The sequence below is a fragment of the Tenrec ecaudatus genome, chromosome 18 (assembly GCF_050624435.1).
Source record: "Tenrec ecaudatus isolate mTenEca1 chromosome 18, mTenEca1.hap1, whole genome shotgun sequence".
Taxonomy (NCBI): Eukaryota; Metazoa; Chordata; class Mammalia; order Afrosoricida; family Tenrecidae; genus Tenrec; species Tenrec ecaudatus.
This window is the reverse complement of record NC_134547.1, coordinates 66,788,336-66,811,786: the sequence shown is the minus strand read 5'-3', so window position 1 is coordinate 66,811,786 and position 23,451 is coordinate 66,788,336. Positions and strand designations below refer to the sequence as shown.

General features: G+C 49.9%; 1 protein-coding gene across 1 annotated transcript in view; it reads left to right on the top strand.

Annotated features, from left to right (window-relative positions):
- ADAMTS18 (ADAM metallopeptidase with thrombospondin type 1 motif 18) overlaps window positions 1-23,451 on the top strand; it is a 136,558-nt gene that overhangs the window by 75,972 nt on the left and 37,135 nt on the right. The window contains exons 12-16 of the mRNA XM_075537171.1: window positions 3,747-3,895; window positions 16,064-16,236; window positions 21,306-21,436; window positions 21,731-21,854; window positions 22,979-23,214. Of these exons, the coding sequence (XP_075393286.1) occupies window positions 3,747-3,895; window positions 16,064-16,236; window positions 21,306-21,436; window positions 21,731-21,854; window positions 22,979-23,214 (813 nt within the window). The remainder of the gene's footprint in view (window positions 1-3,746; window positions 3,896-16,063; window positions 16,237-21,305; window positions 21,437-21,730; window positions 21,855-22,978; window positions 23,215-23,451) is intronic.

Genomic DNA, 23,451 nt, shown 5'->3' with positions numbered 1-23,451 from the left:
AGTGGGTTCGGTTGGTTGCGTGTTTACCCACGGTGCCAGTCAAACCAAACACTGAGTCAGCTCTGACTCGCGGGGACCCCGCAGGGCACACAGAACTGCTGCTCTATGGAGGGTGTGTATGTACAGCTTTTTAAAATTTAATAAATCATTTTATTGGGCCTCATACAACTCTTATCACAATCTATGCATACATCAATTGAGTAAAGCACCCTTATACATTCGTTGCCCTCCTCATTCTCAAAATTCGCCTTCCACTTGGGTTCCTGGAATCAGCTTGTTTTCCTCCCCCCCACCCCCCATGAACCCTTAATAGTTTATAAATTATTATTTTATTTTATCTTGCACTGCCCGGCGTCTCCCCTCACCCACCTTCCCATTGCCCATCCCCCAGAGAAGAGGTTACATGTAGATCCCCAAGATCGGTTCTCCCTTTCTACACCCCCTTCCCTCCCGGGGTCACCCCTCTCTCCGCTGGTCCTGAGGGGTTCATCTGTCCTAGATTCCCTGCGTTTCCAGATCCCTACTGCACCGCTGTGCATCTTTATGGGAGCAGACAGCCTTTTCTTTATCTCAGGAGTGGCTGGTGCTTTTGAACTGCCGACCTCAGTACGGCAGCCCAGACTTTACTCACTGCAACACTGGGATTCCTTGTTGCAGGGATAGATCAATACAATGAGGGGCGCATATGGGCGAGATACTCGTGGATAAGCCGAGTTTTTCAGCACATTTTTAATGCATTTTTTTGTGGTAAAATCGGGTGCCTCGGCTGATATTCGAATCAGCTTATACTCGAGGATAGATGGTATTTTTAAGTTCTCCACGGTGCCTTGGAATTTTGCATCAATACTTCCCTGAGAGTGCATTCTGATACATCCCTGGCTCTCAGAGGGATTGAAAAGGCAGAAGTAGGCAATCTGTCGACCTAAGCCTGGGGAGAAGATTCAAATAAAATAAAGTTCATCGAGCGATTCCCTGGAAAAGAAACTCGATTACAGTTAGTCAGTTGCCCCCGAGATGAGGCATGTGTGCCCTGCTCAGCTGCTTTTGCCAACCAGTTTCGTATCCTGTTTGCTTTTCCTAAACAATTCTTGTGACCTGGGGGAAGGTGTACAGAGCTGAGGATCAGTTCTGGATTCAGCAGCTCTACCATTCGCTGCCATCCCCCTCAGTGTCACATCCCCGACCCCACTTCCACCCTGTGGCTCCTGCTGCCATTCTTCCTTCTTGCCCTTGGGCACGTGCTGTCCATCTGATCACAAATGGTTCATGATTCGAAGGCGTGTGCACCTCTCTCCTGGTATTGTCCCCTGGGGCGGGGTGGGTGGGGTGAACTTGGTTCCTAACTCAATCACCTGAAGGGTGGCAAAGAACCATAGCCCTAGAGTTTCCACCAGTCCCTTATCCGACCTGTAAGCCTGGTCTCTCCATCGCTCTCTCTCTCTCTCTTTTTCAATATTTAAATCCTCTTTTTTTTTTCAATATTTAAATCTACTCCCCACAACGACTTGTGGAGCTGTGTAACTCTGAACAAGCCACTTGGCCTTTCTTTGCTACATTTCTCTCGTCTAGGGACTGATTGTTACTCTCAGGGTTTGTAGAGGAGGATGAGAGGGCGAGCGAGCCCATGTACAGTCAGTTCCCTGCAGCGTCTGTAGCACAGATGCAGAATGTGTTCCACTGTACCCGCGGCTTCCACTGCTTTGCCCTTGACCGCCGAGCCCCAGTTAGTCATTTCCAGGCCACTCCTGGTAGAGAAGAAGATGCATTCCCTGGTAGTGAGTGCCTGTTGCCTTTCAGAAGAGATCTTGGCTTAAGCCTTGCTCGCTCCATTTGAAATTAGAAGAAGTTTTAGAAAGATATGCTCGCAGAGAGGTGAATGTTGTGGTGGACAAAGCTGCGAATGGCTGTTTGCTTCTCCCCAGAAGTTCTCAACAGCAGTAGGCGGTCCCGTGCAGTGCAGCTTGACGTGGCAATTGACTCAGGAGAAGAGGGAGAAAGAAAGAGAGAGAGAGAGAGAGAGAGAGTTTTAAACAGAATAGTTCATCAGCACATGGCAAAGACATATGAAGAAAGGAAGCCATTACTTCTCTTAGACAACGCGCACTTGCAACCAAGCCACACAATAAACAGCTGCGAAGCCAGATTTATTACAGAAGAGAAAAAAAAAAGAGGAAGATTCGAAATGTCAAACAACCTCTCCATAATTCTGTAACCCAAGTCCTCCCAGCCTGTCCTCAGCGGAACCCGGCCACTTCCCAACCCCAGCCCTGGGGGGCTCCTTGCAGGGGCTTTTAGGAGAATGATGCAGTTCTATGAAGTCAGGGGGAACTGGCTCACAATTAAAGCGCCCCAAGAAAGAATACTCCCCAGAGCAACGAGGGAAGCCTTGCCGGACAGGGATGAGCCCCCAAGCACAGGGTGTTTGACCAAGGAGAGGTGCCGTGGGAAGGTCTGTTTGGGAAACTGTTCTCCAGCTGGGCCCCATCAATCTGAAAAAGACCCCGAGCTAATTCATCAAAGGCACCCCAAGGCCAAGGACGGTGGAAGGTCTGATGTGGAAACTTCCCATTCAAGACATAGGGACTCAGGAGTGTTGTCTCAAGAGCAGAATTGGTATAGACAGAAAACGATTTCATCTCTTGCGAAATAATCTAATGGAGATGATTCGGAATAAGAAAACAAACGAACAAACAAAGATATAAACTAGGAACCAGCCCTTGGCCGTCGAGTCTAATCTAACTCATGGTAACCTCAGGTGTGTCCGAGAATGGTGCTCCCTAGAGCCTTGAATGGCTGGATTCTGATTCTGGTTTTGGAAATAGATCTTCAGACCTTTCTCTCAGCGCCCCCCTCCCCCAGGGGGGACTCAAACTTCCAACTTTCCAGTTACCAGCCAAGCACAGTAACCATCTGCACCAGTCCAAATCTCCAAAACAAGGCTATCCTTCGGCCATCCCTGAACTGTATGCATCTGAATGATGGTGGCGACGGAGAGTACTGAGTGTACCGGCAGACCAGACCAATCGGCCTTGCCTTAAGCAATACAACCAGGATGCCCCTGAGAAGCGAGAGTGACGTGTTTCCGTGACACGTACTTTCAAGAGGTTTATCAGGAGAGGGCGGGCCCTGGATAGGGACATCTTGCTGGGTCAAGTAGACGTTGGATGAAAGAGTGGAAAGCCTTCGACGAGGAGGATCAGTGCAATGGCTGCAACAAGCCAACAATGGCTCAAACATAACCATTGTGAGCACGGCGCCGGGACAGGCATTGTTTTGTTTTCTTACACTCTGAGAGTCAAGTGCCACCTAGCAACCACGACATCCTTCAAGATGGCAGTTGGGGTCGATATGGCTTCGGAACCGATTTGCTTTGAGCAAACGATGCACACTGCTCTTTAAGTAGCAGAAGGTGCCGGAGGTAAGGGAGGCTGCTTCGTCACATTGGACCAACCACCACTGGGCTGTCCAGGAAGTCTTCGGTGACCATTTCACCTGGGGAGCCCACAAGACACATCCCCCTGAGCCTCGTGGTGGAGGGTCCCCTTCCTCTCTCCACGACAGAGGTAAGCATGGGGTAGCCCAGCGTTTAGAAAGCACAGCAGGTGTAGGGTCCCCCCTCAAGTTGTGGTGCACTTTCATGCATGCCGACAGACTGGTTTTCCCATGAGCCCTCGGGCGTTAGCTGTGTCTCCCCTCACTCTCGAGTGTTTTTCTGACAGAAACTGGCTTGTCTGTTCTCTCCACAGTGGTGTCGGCGAGGCCAGTGTGTAAAGTTTGGGGAGCACGGGCCCCGTCCCATCCACGGTCAGTGGTCTTCCTGGTCTTCGTGGTCCCAGTGTTCCCGGACGTGCGGTGGAGGTGTGAGGTACCAGGAGAGACAATGCAGTGACCCCGAGTAAGCGTCCGCGTGGCAGCATCTCTGTGTTGGAGACGTTGGCTTTTAGCACAAATCATACTACTAATTTTTTGTGTCCCACGCCCACCCCTGTCGACTCCCACACCCTCCCGTTGGTTAACATCTCCCTGACACTTTCACCTACTTGATGAGAATCTTTCTATTTATTTTTACGATGAAATCATGAAGGGTGTGTGTGTGTGTGTGTGTGTGTGTGTGTGTGTGTGTGTGTGTGTGTAGTTGGCATCTCTATGAATGAATTTGCTGTTTCAACCGCCTTTTGAAAATGGCACCGTTGGGGACAAAGCAAAATGTGACATCAATGTCACTCTTTGGAAGTGTTCGATTCAGTGACACTGAGTTTGTGAACTTTCTCCTCCTCCTTCCTATGACCTGTCACCCCTCCCCCCGTCCCCCTCACAGGCCCCTAAGGTTGGCTGTTGTCACTTTGATCTAAAGAGCGTCCTACTCAAGACAGACACATTTTTTACTCATTAAGCTGAACTGTTGATTGGGTTTTAAGAAGACCTCAAAGGGATATTTTGGCGTACATTTTCAAGACTGATATTAGGGGCAGTCGTTTCTGGAATTCATCCAGCCCTCTTGGCCCCCCCAAAGTCCATAATTCTCTTCTGTGTGTTGCCTTCTGATGAGGATTCTTCTGTAGATTCTCTGACCAAAATGCTCAGTAATGGCAGCCGGGCACCATCTAAGTCTTCTGGTCTCATGTCGAAGAGGTCCTTGTTCACCGAGACCATCAGCCATGCATTCCTGTTCTGGTTCTGGTTCCTGGTTGCCCTTCTTCCTTTGTTGCTGTAGACCACTAGAGACCAGTTCTTGAGGCTTGGATGCCAAGTGCAAGCTTTTAAGACCCCAGGTAGAGAACTAGGGAGTAGACCAGAAGGACTAAATACATTATTAGACCAATCAACTGAGGTGTTCCATCTAAGCATGATCTTAAACCTCTAAACCAAGGAACCAAATCCCCAGGAGGTGTTGTGCATAAGCAGTCTCAGCAGCTACTTTTAAAATTTATTTTTGTCACTGTTGTAATCAACCCTTTTTATATGACATGACGGCCACATTTAATTCTATTCACCATAGCGTGTCTCTATCACTTCTGCTTGTAAATTTTCTCATCATTCTTAAGTGTGTGTTTTCTTCCCTCTGGTTTATTGAATCAAATAGGGTCTTGTGGTTTGTATGGAAAGGCGATACGCATACATACATTGGTGCAGACAGGAATTAAGGAGTAGAAAACAAAAATACAGCAGAGGAGTCATTCTGTGTGGGACTCTGCTGCCCAAAGACCCCAGTCATTGTCTCAGCCCCATTCTTTTAAAATCATTTTTTAATCATTTCTTATTACAATCCATCCATCCATCCATTGTGTAAGCACATTTGTACATTTTTTGCCATCATCATTCTCAAAACATTTTCTTTCTACTTGAGCCCTTGATATCAGTTCCTCATTTCCCCCCCTCCTTCCCCACTGCCCCCTCTCTCATGAACCCTTGATAATTTATAAATTATTATTTTGTCATATCTTGCACTATCTGACGTCTCCCTTCACCCACTTTTCTGTTGTTCTTATCCCAGGGAGGAGGTTATATGTAGATCCTTGTAATTGGTTCCCCCTTTCTATCCCACCTTCCCTCCACTCTCCAGGTATCGCCACTCTCACCACTGCTCTTGAAGAGATCATCTGTCCTGGATTCCCTGTGTTTCCAATTCCTATCGGTACCAGTGTACATCCTCTGCTCTAGCCATATTTGTAGGGTAGAATTTGCATCATGATAGTGGGGGGAGGAAGCATTTAAGAGCTAGAGGAAAGTTGTATGTTTCATCATTGATACCCTGAGCCTGACTGGCTTGTCTCCTCCCCACAGCCCTTTTGTAAGGGGATGTCCAGTTGCCTATAGATGAGCTTTGGGTCTCCACTCATATATGGTATGCACTCACCCAAAATTATGGTATGATTTTTTTTGTTCTTTGATGCCTGATACCTGATCCCTTTGACACCTTGTGATCGCACAGGCTGGTGTGCTTCTTCCATGTGGGCTTTGTTGCTTCTCAGCTAGATGGCTGCTTGTTTACCTTCAAGCCTTTAAGACCCCAGACACTATATCTTTTGATAGCCAGGCACCATCAGCTTTCTTCACCACATTTGCTTACGCACCCATTTGTCTTCAGTGATCATATCGGGAAGGTGGGCAACCACTGATATGATTTTTTGTTCTTTGATGCCTGATCCCTGATCCCTTCTACACCTCGTAGTCACACAGGCTGGTGTGCTTCTTCCATGTGGACTCTCTTGCTTCTGAGCTAGATGTCAGCCCCATTATTAATCTCAGCAAGCTGCAAGGTCCAGGTCCGTGGGAAACCACAGCACAGCATGGTCTGGCCGGGTGGAATGTGTGTATCGTGGTCAGGTGAGCTGCTTCAAGTATGCCGATTTCTGCCCTACCGGCATGTGCATCAACATGTGTTGACAGCTCTGCCTGGCTTTTCAAGAGAAACCAGAAATCCCCTCCCAAAATGTTGCATGTGAAATTTCTCAACTTTCAAAAGCAGTGACAGTGAGTTCAATGAAAAGCAAGAGAAACAAGACATAACAAAAGCACTGTGAAAATAAGTCAGACTTTTCTGGATTGTCATTGGCCCGAGGTCATCTGTGTTCCTCCTCTGACCTAATCAGGCAGGGCCACTGAGCTGCAGATGGTGTCTGTGGAGACAAAGGCAGTCTTAGGTTACTTGTGGATACGTTAATACAAGGCGGCTTCAGAAAGGGTGCATGGAAATTCCACTGTCTGGTAGTTCCATTTTCCAATGAACTTTTTTCGAATCCCCCGAGTCTACTCAACTCCCACATGAAAGCCGGATGAGACATGGATTTCCCAATGGTATGGTCAAGCAGCCAGAGGCTGTCCGCCCGGTGTCTATGCTTTTTCCCTGCCTGGCTTTGGAGGGGGCTCAGAGGGAGTTGGCTGTCACTGGAACGCTGAGCTTGGGTGTAAAGACAAGCGGAGCCAATCGTACCCACTTTGGAAAGCTTGGGGAAGACCAGAGGTTACATCTTGTCACGGGGGAAACATGCAGCAGACACTCCACAGAAGGCTCTCAGGGTCATGCTGTTTGCATCTTCCTCCTGGAAAGCTCGCCAGGAGAACCAGGTCCTGGCGTGATGAGAGTCCTTAGAAACCGTGGAGGGAAAGGAAGATCTTCCTGGTAACAGTGGACTTCCGAGAACTGCTGGGGGCCACGGAATGAGATGATCTTAACTAGACCTTGAGAAGGAGTGAGTTTCTTCTGATGACAAGATTTGGGCAGTAGGATGTCTCAACTGCTGCCTCTGTTGGTGTCGATTGATTGTGGATGTGAGTCAAAGGAGACGCGTGACAACGTCCGTCCGCTCTCTGTTCATGATGGTGCTGTGTATTGGAACAATTGTGAGGCTTCCCCCCACCCGCTTCACATTGCGGTAGAATCCATCCTGAAGGCTATAGTCTTTGCTCTTGGTCAGCCGGTTCTTTAAGTCTCCATCAGGGTCGAGCTATCTGTACACTGCAGGTTGTTGACTAGCCTTCCTCTAGGTCACCAGCATTTCAGATTGTTTGTTCAGTTTACAGATTGATTAAGGGCACCAAAAAGTATCCAATCCTGACAACCACCATTTCTGACTTGAAGCTCTGCAGGATCCTCTTGTTTGGTTCCTTGTGCTTGGGCAAGTAGAAGGTGGCGCAACCCTCAATGAGCTCAATTAACCCAGTGGCTGCAAGGATGGGCTCGACCATAGAGGAGATTGTTCGGGAGGTATAAGATGGGACAGTGTTGTGTTCGGCTCAGAAGTTCACTGTGAGCCGACACCAGCTCGACGTCCCCTAACAACCACATCAGCAGAGCCCAGGGAACCCGTGGTTGTCAACGTGACTCTGACCCATGGCAATCACCGATATGTCGGAACATGACTCTGCTCCTTCATAATAAGTGGATGTCAAGCCTTCCAAGGAGCTGCTAGGGGAATTTGAACCTTCGACCTTTTGACTGGCAGCGGAGAACGTTAAGCCTTTGCGGTACCCGGGCACTCGCAGATGGTTCTGTGCTAGAACTCTTGCTTCTCCAGGGGAGCCCAGGTCTGATGGTCAGTGTGGCTCCTGGACACCCACCGCCTGTTTGTCAGCAGTGGGTGGGGCGTGGCTACAGTGCTCAACAGGTGTCAGTAGAACTTTGAGATGAGGAAAAACTGCCTGGTAAACTCCTGCCCTACACCAGCCCTAGAGGCCTCTGTGGGTCACAAGGGGCCAGTCGCCCAGCTGATACTGGGGGTGGCACAGGACCAGGCCACCTTTTGTTCCATGGGTCATGACATCACCATGGGCCTGGGTTGACTCACAGCATCAGCGGGCATGGGCTGACAGAGACTCCATCGCCAGCAGCGTGAGCTTGCCTCTTGACCTTGCTGTTGCCTTGCTGGACTTCCTCCCGGGTGGGTGCCTCCTGCTTCATTTGTCAGAATGTGCTAACAATAGCGCCTGCCTCCATGGAGCTCATGTTCGTAAGGTGCCCAGAAGCATGCCTGGCATGTTTGCAAGCACTGTATAAATGTCTGGTAAGCTGAGGATTAAAATAAATCGTTACCCTAGAATGAAAGGAAATTCGGAAAAAGCAAAGGAATGCTTCTTTTGATGTAGCAGTCTGCACTGGGGAGGGAAAAACAGGACCAATGGGTTTCAGAATCCCAGTGAGGCTTGGTGATGGTCAGGCCATCCTTGGTTAGGGCTTATTAGAGTTGGGGTAGCTCAGTCTCGCCCAGGCTAACTGGGTTCCTCAGCCTTGTCATTGGGGACCTTTGAGGCCACAGAAGTCTCTGTTTTAGGGGCTGTCCTGAGATTGACAGGGGTTTACTCCTCCCACCCTGATCCAGTAGGGACAACCCATGATCTCGCCGAATATGTCAGCACTGAGAACCGTGAGTCCAATCAGCCCCGGAACAGGATATGCTGGTTGGGAGGCTTCACGATGCTTTGGTGACTTGACTTTACCAGATTATTAAGCCCGCCCTCCTGAATCTTTGAATGCCTCCCATGCCTGGGGGTGGGGAGGTTGTCGTTAATAGGTGCCATGAGTTAGTCCCCACCCTACAAACAACAGAACTGAACACCGCCTGGTGCTGCGCCAAGCTGTCCTCACAGCCACGGTGTGGATCCAGCCTGCGCCCCGTCTTCCTTTCCTGCTCGCCCTCAGCTTTCCCAGGCGGGACTTGGATAGAGCTGTTGCAGTCACTCTGCCACTTCCCATTCTTGCCGCAGGATTTCACGGTCTCGGTTTCAGACATCCTAGCATGTACAGTCTCCGTCCTTCCCCACGATTAGGTAGTTTCATTTAATCACTGTGCTGGCTAAAGTACATGAGGGATTCAGGGTGGGGGGATGGGGTGGGGGGAGGCTTCCAACGAAAACCTGTCCTACATGTGGGGATGTCGTGGTCTCATCCTCACAGGACACTGCTTTTGGAAAAAGATCACGTTCTAGTTTTAGTCTAGTTTGAGAGAGGCTTCATAAAATAATGAATCACGGAAGACACCCTTCTCCCTGTTGGTTAGGCATCTTGGAGACAAGATTAAGGCTAAACAGGACGTTGTGTTAGTCTGGGTTGACTAGAGAAAAAAATTCATGGACACGCATATGTGGATATGACAGAGGTTTATATCAAAGAGTAATTATATATTAAGAAAACAGTCCAGATCAAGTCTATAAGTCCGACATTAGTCCGTCTGTCTCATATCAATCTATAAATTCCTCCTCTGACTGATGCAACACATGCAATGATGCCAAATGCAGGAAAGATCACAGGCCAGTGGGTGGAAGGTCTTGTGGAACCAGTGGTGGTAGAAGCATCTCAGCACTGGTGTGGGTCTCCACATGGCTCCTCCAGCTCCAGGGCTCTGGCTGCCATCAGCATAGCTTGTCAACAGGAATGCCTCACAGGGAGACAAAGCAGAGAGAGAGTGTGTGTCTCGCCTCCAGGGAGGACAATAGGAGTTCCCAGAATCCTCAGGAGAAGGCCATGCCCACACCGAGGCATGATTGGCTAGCACCTGTTTGACAAGCTAGACTCCACCCCTTCACAAGTTGACAGGAGATTATATAGCTACCACAGGCGTGGTTTCCTTGAAGGATGTTTGGAGTCCCAAGTACAGTAAGGAGCTGATCAGTGGTCCTGAGACTATGGAAACCATTGCTTTCTTGGCTCTTCTCACGGTGTTGCAGGAGAACCGTCTCCCCGGTGGAGCTCAATGGTCCGCGCTCGTCCTCGCCCCCGTGGAAATACATGGTTGTGTTCACATCTCTGACGGTGTTCCTGTCCTCCTGTGAGAGGTGCTGTTGGCTTTCTGTTTCCAGGGAGTGACTGTTTCTCCAGAGACCGCTTTGCCTTTCGGTGTATAGTGATGTCTCCCAGGCAGATGAGTGGCTCTGTCATATTTCTGAGCTTCCAAAGAGGCGAAAGGTTATCTGGTTCTGGGATCGCCAGCCCCAGACACATGGGATTCTCCTTTTGACCATAGCCATGTTACAATGACCAAAAAACCAAAACCCACACCGTTTCCAATGAGCTAATTCCACCTGTCATGACAACCCTGTGTGTGTCAAAGTCGAACTCTCTTCTGCATGGGTTTCTGGGGCTGTGATTTTGGGGGGAAGTAGATCACCGGGCCTTTTTTCTCAGGAATGCCTGGGTCGATTCAAACCAACTCTTAGTTGGCAGCCGAGCACTGAGCTATCTGTACCGGCCAGGGTCCCCTCCTGTCCAGAGTTGTTGATGCTGTTATTTTGGTTAGGTGTCATCGAATCAGGGCTGACTCATAGCGACCCTGGACATAGCGACAGAAGGAAACGCTGCCGGGTCCCGCTCCAGCCTCACAATGGTTCCTTTGCTTTGTCCCATTTTGGCATCCACGGTGTTAAATCATTGCATTGAAGGCCTCCCTCTTTTTCATTGCCCCTCCACTTTACCAAGTATGATGTCCCTCCACAGGGACTGGTCTCTCCTGACACCATGTCCAGAGTTTATAAGACCAAGTCTCTCCATCCTTGCCTTTAAGGGTCACTCTGGCTATACTTCTTCCCCAACTGATGGGTTTGCCATTTTAGCAGCTGATGGTACTTTGAATATGCTTCTCCAGCACCACAAGTCAAATACATCCATGCTTCTCGCATGTCTGGAGCAGATGCAGTCTGTAATGGACCACAGTCCTATCGAGAACTCCTCCAGATGCCTTCGAGCCTTCCCTCGAAAACATGTCCAGTTATTTGTTTGCATCTTGGGTGGAACCTGTTGTCCAGTCCCGTTCTTTCAATGGAGAGGTACTGGGTCCCTGCCAGAGCGGGGGCACTGTCCAGATCACCCAGCTGGGGCTGATGGGGATCATACCAGGGCCTCACAGGCTTGGGCCTTGCCATTTTCCTCCCAGTTTCTTTGACTATGAAATTGTACTGTAAGAGTCTAGTGAAATTCCTATTGACTGTGGGTAAATTAAAAGGGACATGCTTAGACACTCGAACATTCCTACAAACTAAATCTGAGAAAGAATTCCTAACGCACCTTGCCACTTTCTGTATTGGGACTTAGCAGATGGAACCAGGAGTGAAGTCCTGGCCCCGGAGGCAAATCTAGGCCCGTTGGCTTTCCAACCAGTTGGAAACCCAACTGGCTGACGCTCAGAGTCACCTGTAATGCTCATGATAAATTTGGTTTGTGCATCTTCTCCACCTTTATTCATACTGAGAAAGACAGACATCCCAAGATCTCAGGCCTGTGTGAGTGTGTGTGTCCCACAGAGGGTAAGGGGTTGATCTTTTCTAATGGGGAAGACGTGGATTGAAATATTCCTTCTGCCTCTTCTCGGCTTAACTTTAGGCAGTTTTGTTTACCTTGGCTATGGTTAGTTGGAGGACTTTGGCCCGAGGTGCTCAAAGAAAAATAAAACCGAAACGAGCCGGAAACATACGAATATGTGAAAGTCACACGGTACATTACCAACCCAATGCGGGTGCTTCATCCCGAAGGATAATCGCATTTTTAATAGCTACAGTCGATGCGTGCCGGCTCTGTCCTAGCGGTGGTTGTTGGGTGACGTTGAGTTGGTTCGCACTCAGGGAAACCCCGTGTACAACAGAAAACACCGCCTGGTCCCACGCCATCCTCACCATTGTCCGTCTGTTCGAGTCCACTGTTGCAGCCACTGTGCATCCACTGCCCCATCTGAGGGCTCGGGTCAAGGCAGGCCCAGTGGACGGAGAACCAGAGTCCAGCGGTCCCAGTTTCACCCCTGCCCGCTCGCTTCCCAGCTGTGCACCCGCAGTGTTTGTGAATCTGGTTCCGCAGAGTTTGTAAATCCCTCACCGCTTCCCCCTCCTCTGCAAAGGGAGCTTTGTCTCCATTGAAAAAGTAACTTCTTGGAACCTGGCTCGTCCAAATGAGGGCCCTCGGTAAAAACACAGACAGAAAAGGCCCCAGTGGAGAAGGGAGTTATAAATGTGCCTCGTCGAGCTCACCGGGAACATGGAGGCTGTTGGGGTGATTGAAGAACTCTGCGGGGACACGATCTGCACAGATGCGACTGCCTGTTTCTGGATCTGCTCCAGAATGTGTTGAACTCGCCTCCCAATCTAGGGCACTTCCTGTTCCTGGAAGACCCGAGGAGTAGGCTGAGGCAAACCCACTCCCCCTAGCCCCCCCCCCCTGCAGTGGGCTACAGCACATGTGTGCTTCTCAAAGGGCCTCCGGCCAGGCTTCACAGGGGCCCAGGACTCTTGGAGGGGATGGCCCGCCATCGGCGCCTGGCCTTGGGGAAAGCCCCGGAGGGCAGCCTGGCAGAAGCCGCTGTTGTGTGTGATGTGAACTTGATGAGATGCTCTGGTTATTGTCAGTCTGGGTTCTGTGCCCTTTTCTTACCACCCCCCTCCCCACCTTGATTTTGCTCTCCGGTTTGTTTCATGTTTGCTGTTTGGTTTTTGCTGTCGGGGTTTGCCTCTCTAAGATGAGGTGACCCAGATTTTAACATTGGTAAAGCGGGACACCAGCGGGACACCTTTGATAAAACTCATATCCTGGCGAAATAGCCACATGGCAGCCGAAAACCGTATACCCTAGCTTGTCGTGCATTCTTTCCGAAAATCGGGACTTTTAAAAAATGCCATGGGACACAGGAAGAATTGTTAAAAATTGGACTGTCCTGCCAAAAGCGGGATGTCTGGTCACCTTACTTGTAAGACCTAAAGAGCTTGGCGCTTGGACGTAATTCCCTCGGCTCTGGTGGGATTGTGGGTCGGCTGCGGCGTTTTCCAGGGTACGTGGGAGAGAAGCAGCAGGCACCTGCAGAGCCAGAGTGGCCATTGTTGGTTGCGTGTTGTCAAGTCAATTCCAACTCCCAGCAGCCCCCAATAGCAGAGCAGAACTGCCCCGGGCGGTTCCCTGACTGGGATGGCTCAGGAAGCAGGTGCTTTCCTGGAGCTCCCGTGCATTTAAACCGCCAGCCCCAGGGCTCCCACCGCGTGACTGGCCGATGAAGGTTTTCCCTTGGCATTATGACCAATGGAATAAGGGGGACAAGAGTCCTCACAGTATCAGCTCAGAGACTGATAGGCAGGTGGCTGGGACACCTGGACCAACGGGGGCAATGGAGAAAGGCTGGAGCTATGGTTTGGGACAGCTTTGTAAGAGCTTTAGAAGCCAGTACAGAGGGCATGGATGTTTGGGGGAGGGGTGGTCCAGCATGCTGGAGTACATGGGACGCACACATTAATAACATGCAGATGAAGTTACAGATTGTCCAACACATGAGGTGGTATCACATGTGCCAAGAATAGGCTTCCGCGTCACAGTCTTTAAGGACATGGAGAGAATCTAAAAGCTGGAGCAGGTGTGGCAACTAGGTTCGGTCTAGCTTGCTGAGCCAAATTCATGAGCAGTGATTCCCGCTGCCTACGGCTTAACCAGAAGAGCCGTTGTGAGGGTGGCATAGGACTGGGCAGTGTTTGGTTCTGCTGCACCCAGGGCCTCTCTGAGTCTCAGTAGACTCGATGGCACCTAACAACCTAACAACAACAAGGCTATGGTTTGAAGGATTGTGAGGCCTTGTTGAATTTCCATCTATCTATACATACACCTCTGGTAATATAGTGCATTATGGGTTGGCTGCTAAGCACAAGGTGTGCAATTCAAAACTGCCAAGTGCTCTGTAGTTGAAAGATGAGGCTTTTTGCTCTTGTCAAGAGTTACAGCCTTCATTCTGTGATGCTCACCTTCCCAACACGGTCTCTGAAGACAACATGGGTACATCAGCTAATGTGGTGAAGAAAGCTGATGGTGCCTGGCTATTATAAGTTACAGCATCTGGGGTCTTAACGACTTAAGTTAGACAGGCGGTCATCTAGCAGGAAAGCAACAAAGCCCACATGGAAGAAGCACACCAACCCGTGCGATCATAAGGTATTGACGTTATCAGGTATCAGGAATCAGAAGACCCCAAACAAACAACCATTTTGATGTCAACAAGGGGGCTCAGAATGGAGACCCAAAGCCCATCTATAGACAATTGGACATCCCCTCACAGAATGGTGACAAGGAAGGAACAAGCCAGCCGGGTGCTGTGTAGCACCAGTGAAACACTCATTCCTCTAATTCCTTAGTGCTTCCCTCCCCCCACTATCGTGAACCCAGTTCTACCTTACAAATCGGGTTAGGCCGGAGCATGTACACTGGAATAGATAAGAGCTCTCAACCCCCAGAATCCGAGACAGATAAACCCCTCAGGACCAATAATAAAAGCAGTGATACCATGAGGGGAGGGTGAAAGTGTGGGGAGACGGGGAACTGATGCGAGCAACATAACGTACAATACCCCCCCACCCCCGGGGGAACAAACAACAGAAACATGGGAGACAGTGGATGGTATAAAATATGAAAATGAAAGCTCACAACACACAGAATCCAGGAACAGGAATGAGGGTGGCGATGTCAGGGTTGACACATAACCTGGCCTCTCACCAACCTACCTGGGGGATGAACAACAGGAATTGGGGGGAAAGGGAGACAGGGGTCGGTGTAAGATGAAAAAATAGTAGTTTGTCAGGGGGTCACGAGAGGGCGGGGAAAGAAAAAAGAGGAACTGATGCCAAGGGCTCAAATAGAAAGAAAATGTTTAGAAAATAATGATAGCAACATATATAAAAATATGCTCAATACAGTTGATGTATGGAGTCCCCAATAAAGTGATCTTTTAATAATAATAAAATATATGTCAAGGACTCATGAAGGTGGGAGAGTAGGGGAGGGAGGGGAAAAAGAGCTGATAACAATGATACCAATGTTTTGGAAATGATGATGGTTACATATGCACAAATGTGCCTGATACAATAGATGTATGGATTGTGATAAGAGCTGTAAGAACCCCCAATAGAATGATTTATTAAAATAGGGGTGGGGAGAGTTATAGCCTTATAGGGTTAGTATGAGACAGAATTAACTTGAAAACAGTTTTGGTCTTGTATATGAGTGTGTGTGTGTGTGTGTGTGTGTGTGTGTGTGTGTGTTCCCCCTAATCCATCAGTTGTTTCTGCAGTCGATGTCATAAGAGACAAGGCAGGTATCTGCTTCCATCCACAGGCACAGCATGTACTGAGGCAAAGCTCATCTCCGTGACCCTCCATCCAGATACGGATGTCTGGAAAGAATAGTGAGCCCATCACGGGAGCACTAAGTTCTTTAACTTTGTCTCTGCCGTGGTTAGGGGCTGTCAAGTTGCTTCCCACCCATAACCCTCCAGTGTACGCCCCCATGAAACCCTAGCCCGTCCTGCACCGTCCTTGCAGTTATTGTTCTGTTGGAGCTCACTGAGCGCCACCGGGTCATGTCCAAGGCCGCCTTCCTTTTTGCTGCCCTTCTGCTAGGCCAGCATGCAGTCCTTGTCCAGGGGCTGGTCTCTCCCGATAACAGGCCCAGAGGACGTGAGATGAGAGCCCACCATCCTTGCCTCGAAGGAGCGCTCTGGCCGTTCCTTCTTCCAGCATAGTTCTGGCCGTTCATGCTCATCGATAGCACTTTCCGTAAGCTTTGCTAGCACCATCACTCAGGAGCATCAATTCCTCTTCGGTCTTCCCTTTTCAGGCCTCAGTATGGCGGCAAGTTCTGCCCTGGTTCTAACCGGATCTACCAGCTGTGCAGCATTCACCCCTGTCATAAGAACAGCCTGGATTTCCGCGCCCAGCAGTGTGCAGAATATAACAGCAAGCCTTTCCGAGGCTGGTTCTACCAGTGGGAGCCGTACACCAGAGTGAAAGGTAACTCGGTCTCCGGGATCCTCTGTGGGTCCTAATGGAAAGAACACCACCACAGAATCACCATGTCTAGGGTGGAAGCCTGGTGGCACTGTCAGATAAGCTCCAGACTGCTAACCACAAGGTTGGTGGTTCAAACCCACCAGAGGTCTCACAAGGGAAAGATGAGGCTCCCGTAAAGACGGGGCAGCCTCACTTGCACTTTGAGTTTGCATGGACTTGATGGCAGTGGGTTTGGTAGCAGAGCCTCAGTGTTTGCCTGTCCTTCCCTGGACCTATCCTGGCTCAGGTTCTGCTCCAGACCCCATGGTTTTATTTAATTTCCCATGCCTGTTTGTCACATGAAACTTTTCATCTTCTACCTCAAAACCAGAGGATTCATGTGTTTGGAATGTTCTGTGTGTGTGTCTAGACTTACCTTTGACATTTCCAACAACATTGCCTCCCAGGGACATTAATTGCAATTAGCATTAATTGTCCAGACTGAACACCCATGAAACCGTATATGCCCATAGCGAGACCAATGCTCAGGCATGGACATGTCCGACAATGACAGGCCTAGAAAGACCTACTTGTAAAAGAAACGCATGTGTATAACACACACACACACACACACACACACACACACACAGAGAGAGAGAGAGAGAGAGAGAGAGAGAGAGAGGGAGGGAGAGAGAGAGAGAGAGAGAGAGAGAGAGAGAGAGAGAGAGAGAGAGAGAGAGAGAGAGAGAGAGAACCGTAAGTAAGCCCTGTGCTGCAGTGGGTGAAGTGTTGAGCAGCTAACTGCAAGGTCCGAGGTTCAAACCCACCTGCCACTCACCTGGAGAAAGATGAGGCTGTCAGCTTTTATTGAGATTGAAAACTTGCTGAGTTGATACCAGTTCATGGTGACCTTGTTGGACAGTAGAACTGCCCCTGCGAGGTGCTAAGCCTGCAAATCTCAACGGGAGCAGAAGGACTCATCTTTCTCCTGCAGGGAAGCGGGTGGTTTCCAACTAGTGACTTATCAGTTAGCAGCTCATGGGGTAACCCACGAGGCCACTGGGGCTCCTGTGTGAGACTGACAGAGGAAAGCCTATAAGCAGTTCTGTTGGGGACCATGAGGCCCCTCTGCTGCGTCAGACTCGACTCAAAGGCAGTGAGTGTGGTTTTAGATTTCTAAACTAGGTTCTTTTTTCAAAATGTATTGTCAATCGGCATTTAATGCATATATCATTCTATAGTTCAATCACTTCATGTACAATTGATACTGCAGTTTCCAGCTATTCTTTTTCTACGTGGACTCCTTGACATCACCTCCTTTTGCCCCCACCCCACCACTGTACCCCCTCTCCCTGAACCCCTGAATCTACTCGCTGTCCCTCAAGGTTCATCTCTTCTGAGTTTCATATACCCCCAAAATTGTAAAAACAACACATAAGACAACTTCAAGAGGGTGACCTCCAAGGACATAACACCTCCGAGATACACCCTTCCATGAACAAACAAAAGCCAAACCAACATGACCAACCAAAATTACAGACAAACGTGGAAACCAGATCAGGTCCAGCCTGCATCGTAGGGGAGAATGCGCTGACACGGTTTAACTGTTCAGGTCAGATGTACGCCACTGATCTCTGACACGCCTCCCTCCCAAGCACTCCGCTTGGCTCTCAAGCCGACTTCTGAGAAGTGGGTTCAGGCGCTTGGAGCCCCTGAGTGGGATGAATGAACAGTGGATGCCCCGGGGCCCGCGCTGAAGAGCTGAAGGTGGATTCTATGCAAGGCTTCTGACAAAAGCCAGCCCCTGGAAGCCATGCAGAAGCCAGTTCTATTCTGGCACATGGGAACCTGTCACCGGGCTCTCCATGCTTAGGATAGCTTCAAGTTAGGGGCTTGGATTTACTTTTTTAAAAACGAATTTTGCTTCTCTTTTGGTAAAATACACAAGGAGCTTGTTTCAGCGATAACGTACAAATGCGGAGCCCTGCGTATGAAATGCCAATCAGTGCCTCTGGCCGGGTTGAGCTCTGTCCTGAGGACATTGACTGTGCATGGCCGTTCCTCTGAGCCTTCATTCTGCCCCCTTGTGAAAAGGATCCGTGTGAGGCCACCAGATAGGTGGAGACTTAGTTAACTGGCCGCCTTGTGAAGTCAGATGGCGGGGGGGGGGGGGGGGGTTGGTTCTTCTCAGGCAAGCGCTCCGTGGGCAGTGGGCAGTGTAAGCAGGCACCAGAGGCAGTGCCCATCAATTGAAGCAACCTTATCGCGAGTGGAGACCCCAGGTCTAGAGACAACACCGCTCCTCTGCCCTCGGTAGTAACCAGACTGTGCCAGGGGTGGCGCTGGACTGGGTGGTGACCGTTGGTACAGAAGCACGGGTTCAGACAGGCCTCAAAGTTCAGACAGAAAACTGAGTCTCAGGAGGGCCCTGTGTGTGCCCACTAAGTAGGAAAGAAACTGTTCCACTGGCTTCCATGAGATAGACTAGAATGAGATGTTGGGCTTATTTGAAATAGAACCGAGTGACCCGGGAAGAACTTCTGAACCAGATCACCTCCTCAGAAGGCCGGCCTTGTCCTCTCCATCTGGAAGAGTCTCCCTTCATGCCAGTCTCGGGCACCTACTCACAGCCTTATTCTCATAACCCTTACTGTCCCGGGCATGTGTGCGTGGGGTTCGCCACCTCTCTCTCTCTCTCTCTCTCTCTCTCTCTCTCTCTCTCTCTCTCTCTCTCTCTCTCTCTCTCTCTCTCTCTCTCTCTCTCTCTCTCTCTCTCTCACACACACACACACACAGAATCAATACAGGGCCCACGAGGACAAAACCTTTGTCCCCCCGGAACATGCTTGTGTCCCCAGCAGCTGAGAACAGCGCTTGTTACATACTTCATACCAGGCCTGAGAGACTTACTAAGAGACTGTACTGTCACTGCACGAACAATCCTACCTGTCCAGATGTGCAGGAGCCCTGGTGGCGTAGTGGTTATGAGTTGGGAGACGATCCTCAGGGCCCAGGGTTGAAAACCACCAGCCCTTCCACAGAAGAAAGATGGGGCTTTCTACTCCTATAAACAGCTACAGTCTTGCAGGCTCACAGGGACAGCTCCATCCAGTCCTATAAGGTCGGCGTCGACTCCTTGGCAGTGAGTTTTGTTGTGGTTTGGTCCAAGGTGGAGATGGGTAGTTCTCGGTCATCAGAGTCACTGTGGGTCAGAATCACCCCAGTGGCAGGGAGATGATGGCGTGTAAGATGGAGACATGTTCCATTTGCGAGTTGTCAGCTCGCCAACTTTAGAGGCACCCCACCAGGAACTGAGTCGTTATGTTATGCGCATCTAGTGTATTTTTATCTGTGTAGTACCTTATGTCCTTGATTGACCATTCTGCCTTTCCCTTTTAAGTAACATTGTATTGGCTTTAGAGTGAAAGTTTACCCAGTGCATTAGTTTCCCCCATTCAAGCATTTACATACATTTTGGCCATATATGTTTTATGTACAACTTATAGACTCCACAAGGAGCCCTGTGGTGTAGTGGTTACATGTTAGACTGCTGACTGTGAGGTCAGCAGTTCAAAACCACCAGCCGCACCTTGTGGGAAACATGAGACTTTCTACTCCTGTAAAGAGTTAGATTCTCCGAAGCCCACAGGGCCAGTTTCATTGTGGCGCTTAGGGCTTCCGTGAGTCAGAATCGACCAGAGGCCAGTGAGGCCCACTGCCATCGTCTGTTTCTACTCCTAGCAGTAGAATAGGACAGAAGTTGAACAGCCAGCCCCATAGTTTCCCAAGCTGTCAACGTTACAGAAAAGGTCTGTCTTCTGCAGAGCAGCTGGTGGGTGTGAACTGCTGATCTTGCTAGCAGCCGAACGCCTAAGTCACAGCACCACCAGGGCTCGCTCTAGGCAAGCAATTAGAACGCATCAAATCAAGCTTCTTAAAAAAAAAAAAAAAGGCCCCAAGTGAGAGAGAAACATGTATGCCACCCACAGGCCTTCGTTTGGGGATTCTCACTAATCAGCCTCTTCACATCCAGGGCTTGCCTTTGTCTTTTATGGGAGCATTTTATGAAGCACAACTCTTTTGGAAACTGTTGACGCATTTGTTGTAAAACTGTTGTCAGGGATATCATTCTAGGTCGCCCACATCAGGTCTCCTCTGAGAATTGTCCTCTGGAATTCCTGGCCGGGAAGGATGCTTTTTATCGGAGGATTAGCATAAAAACCCCCTTCCGATAACAAGAGCCGTTTCTATGAAGTCATTTTCCCGTTTTGTTTGCTGTACAAGAACCTTCTCAGTAAATTCATGGTCAAGAAAGGGCCCTCCTCCTCTTCTTCCTCCTCCTCCTCTTCTTCTTCTTCTTCTTCTTCCAGATTTAATTCCTCTGCTACCTCTTTCTTTAAATATATTTTGTTTTTCCATATGACTGGGCATATGCCTTCCCCCTCTCCCCCCACAAAGAAATGCTAAGAAGTTTTTTTTCTTTTCTTAACATCCTGCAGAAATATCTGTAAGGTAATCCATTTACTAAGTCAGGGTCAATGCAGTCAGGCCTGCAGGCCAAATCTGACTATTCAAAAACAAGTTTGATGGGTCATAGTCATGCGTCTTCGTTCATCACCAACCCACCGCAAACCCATTCCCATCCAGTCGCTTCCAACTCATCGCCATCCTATGTAGGGTTTCTGAGGCCGTAGATCTTTACAGGAGCAGACAACCTCGTCTTTCTCCCTCTGCGCGGCTGGTGGGTTTGAACCACCAACCTCGGGGCTTCTTCAACTGTGCCAGCGGTAGGCTACTGACATCATCCAACAGTCCTGTCCTGTACGTGTTGGCTACTGTAGGGATTGGAAACATGAGACTATTCATATCTGGGCAGTTTTATATGGATGGCCCAATTGGTTTTCTCTCATTAGGAACAGCACACTTAACCACACACGGCCGTCCAAAACCCTGCCCGGCATTTCCCATTTCTGCCGTGATCACTTTCCAAGTGAACTCAGTTTTCCTGTCTGGTGACTCTTCGGAGGCTCTGGCCGCCTCCCTCCTGATGTCCCCTTGACCGTGCGCTGTCTCACTCCCTTTGCCTCCAGAGGAGGACCGATGCAAGCTCTACTGCAAAGCTATGAACTTCGAGTTCTTTTTCGCCATGTCCGGCAAGGTGAAAGACGGCACGCCTTGCTCCGTGCACAAAAACGATGTGTGTATCAACGGGATTTGTGAAGTAAGCACCGTTTCTGTTTGTGTGTGTACCTGCCTGCATTGCCACTTCTCTGTCTGCAGTGGGGTGGTAGGTGCTGTCAGGGGGGGGGCCATGCAGAGCAGTGGCAGAGTGGCCCTGAGCTCGCTCGCTTGCCTTTGGGGCCATGGTGACTGGTCCTCGCTTTACACACGAAGGCTTCAAGTCTCGGAGCAGCTGCGCAGCCATGTGTTTGCTGGCTCTTCTTGGCTACTGGCTTCTCTGGCCCCTGGGCCTTGAATGTCCTCATTTATTTTTTCTCCTTTTCTTTAACTGTAGCTGGTGGGATGTGATCATGAACTTGGCTCTAAAGCCGTCTTGGATGCATGTGGTGTTTGCAAAGGGGACAATTCGACGTGCAAGTTCTATAAAGGCCTGTACCTCAGTCAGCACAAAGCAAACGGTAAGAGATGCTGCCATGTCCTTGCTGCGGCCGGTAGGGGGCAGTTCCTCCGCTGCTGATGGAGGGGGCGGGGGTTGAGGGGGCAGGGAGGCAGGCAGATTCAGCCAGGGTGACAGAGGAGGGAGCTGCAGTGGGAAGGCTGCTGTCAGATCCCTGGCATCTCAGAAATGCCTTCTAAGGCCTTCTCCAGGGCAGACTGTCAGATGGCCCATGTGCACTCGTTTAGCAGAGAGCTGCGATAAGCCGAGATGATCCACACGCACAACGTGGAATGAACATCAGGGCAGTTCCCTCAACCGCTTGAGACAAGCTGAACTCTTGAGCCCTGTTTTCTGAATATCCCTGTGCAGGCAATGGGGCTCTCATTTTCCTCTGGTAAATTGAACACACACACACGTCTACATGCACCCACAGGTTTATAGACAGATGCACAAACGATAGGTACAAGAGGGCTTCAGACAGTTCAAGGAATCCCTTTATCTTCTAATAACACGTTTCCATGAACTTCTTGAAGGCCCCTCAGCCATCCACAGGTCGCCCCTGACTTACGACATATTCCCGTTATGACAGACCACACTTACGACCTGCTGATGTTTGTTGGGGTTTTGCACACCTTGTCCTTCCTGTGTGCCCCAGATCTGGCGTTGCAAGGTGTGATTTGCTGATGGCCTCATTCTCAGTCCAGCCCTCAAAGGCAAATATCATATTCATAAAATCACTAATCACAAACGGCAGTGATAATGAAAACATTATTTTATTTTTTGGAACGAGGTCTTCGATGTTTACCTCAGAACCGACTTACAATCGAGTGCTCAGAGAGGAACACCACCCTATGGGGGGGGCTTCTCCGGTAAAGTTCTCTGGCCTTGTGGCCTTTGTTTGCCCGGAGAGGAGATGCGCATGGCTGGCGGTGCATCTGGATCGGACTTTGGGAAGACCACGGACATGTTTCTGGCTCTGTTTGCTGTCCGAAAAAGACATGTTGGGTCATTTCCCCTTCTTTAAAGTAGGGCTGGATCTCAGCCAGGGATTCCCAAAGTCGCAGCCTAGAGAAATGGGCACGACCCGTCTCCGGTGCCCAGCACCCGATGTGGGACCCAGAGGTGTCCTCTGTGTTCTTTCAGAGTACCACCCGGTGGTTACCGTGCCAGCAGGGGCCAAGAACATCGAGGTCCAGGAACTCCAGCTCTCGTACTGCTACCTCGCGGTTCGCAACCTCGGCCAGAAGTATTACCTCACAGGCATCAACTGGCCTGGGGAGTTCAGCTTTGCCGGGACCACCTTTGAGCACCAGCGCCCCGTTAACCGGCCGGAACGCCTGTATGCACCCGGGCCCACCAATGAGACGCTGGTCTTTGAAGTAAGCCCCTCTGTTGGTTCACTGACCATTGCCTCCTGGGAACGTTCTACTGTTGAGTCAAATTTGAGCTCGCTTGGAAAGCGTCCTTCCTTTCTGTTCACATCTGTTTCCTAACAGGCTGCATTTCGGGATGCGAAGGGGAGGAGTGGGGCTGAGGCTCCCTTTGAGGGAAAAGGGAGGGACGCGATGGGTCTTCCAGAGACTTTTCCTTTGAGGTGCCACCCTTCTACCATTATG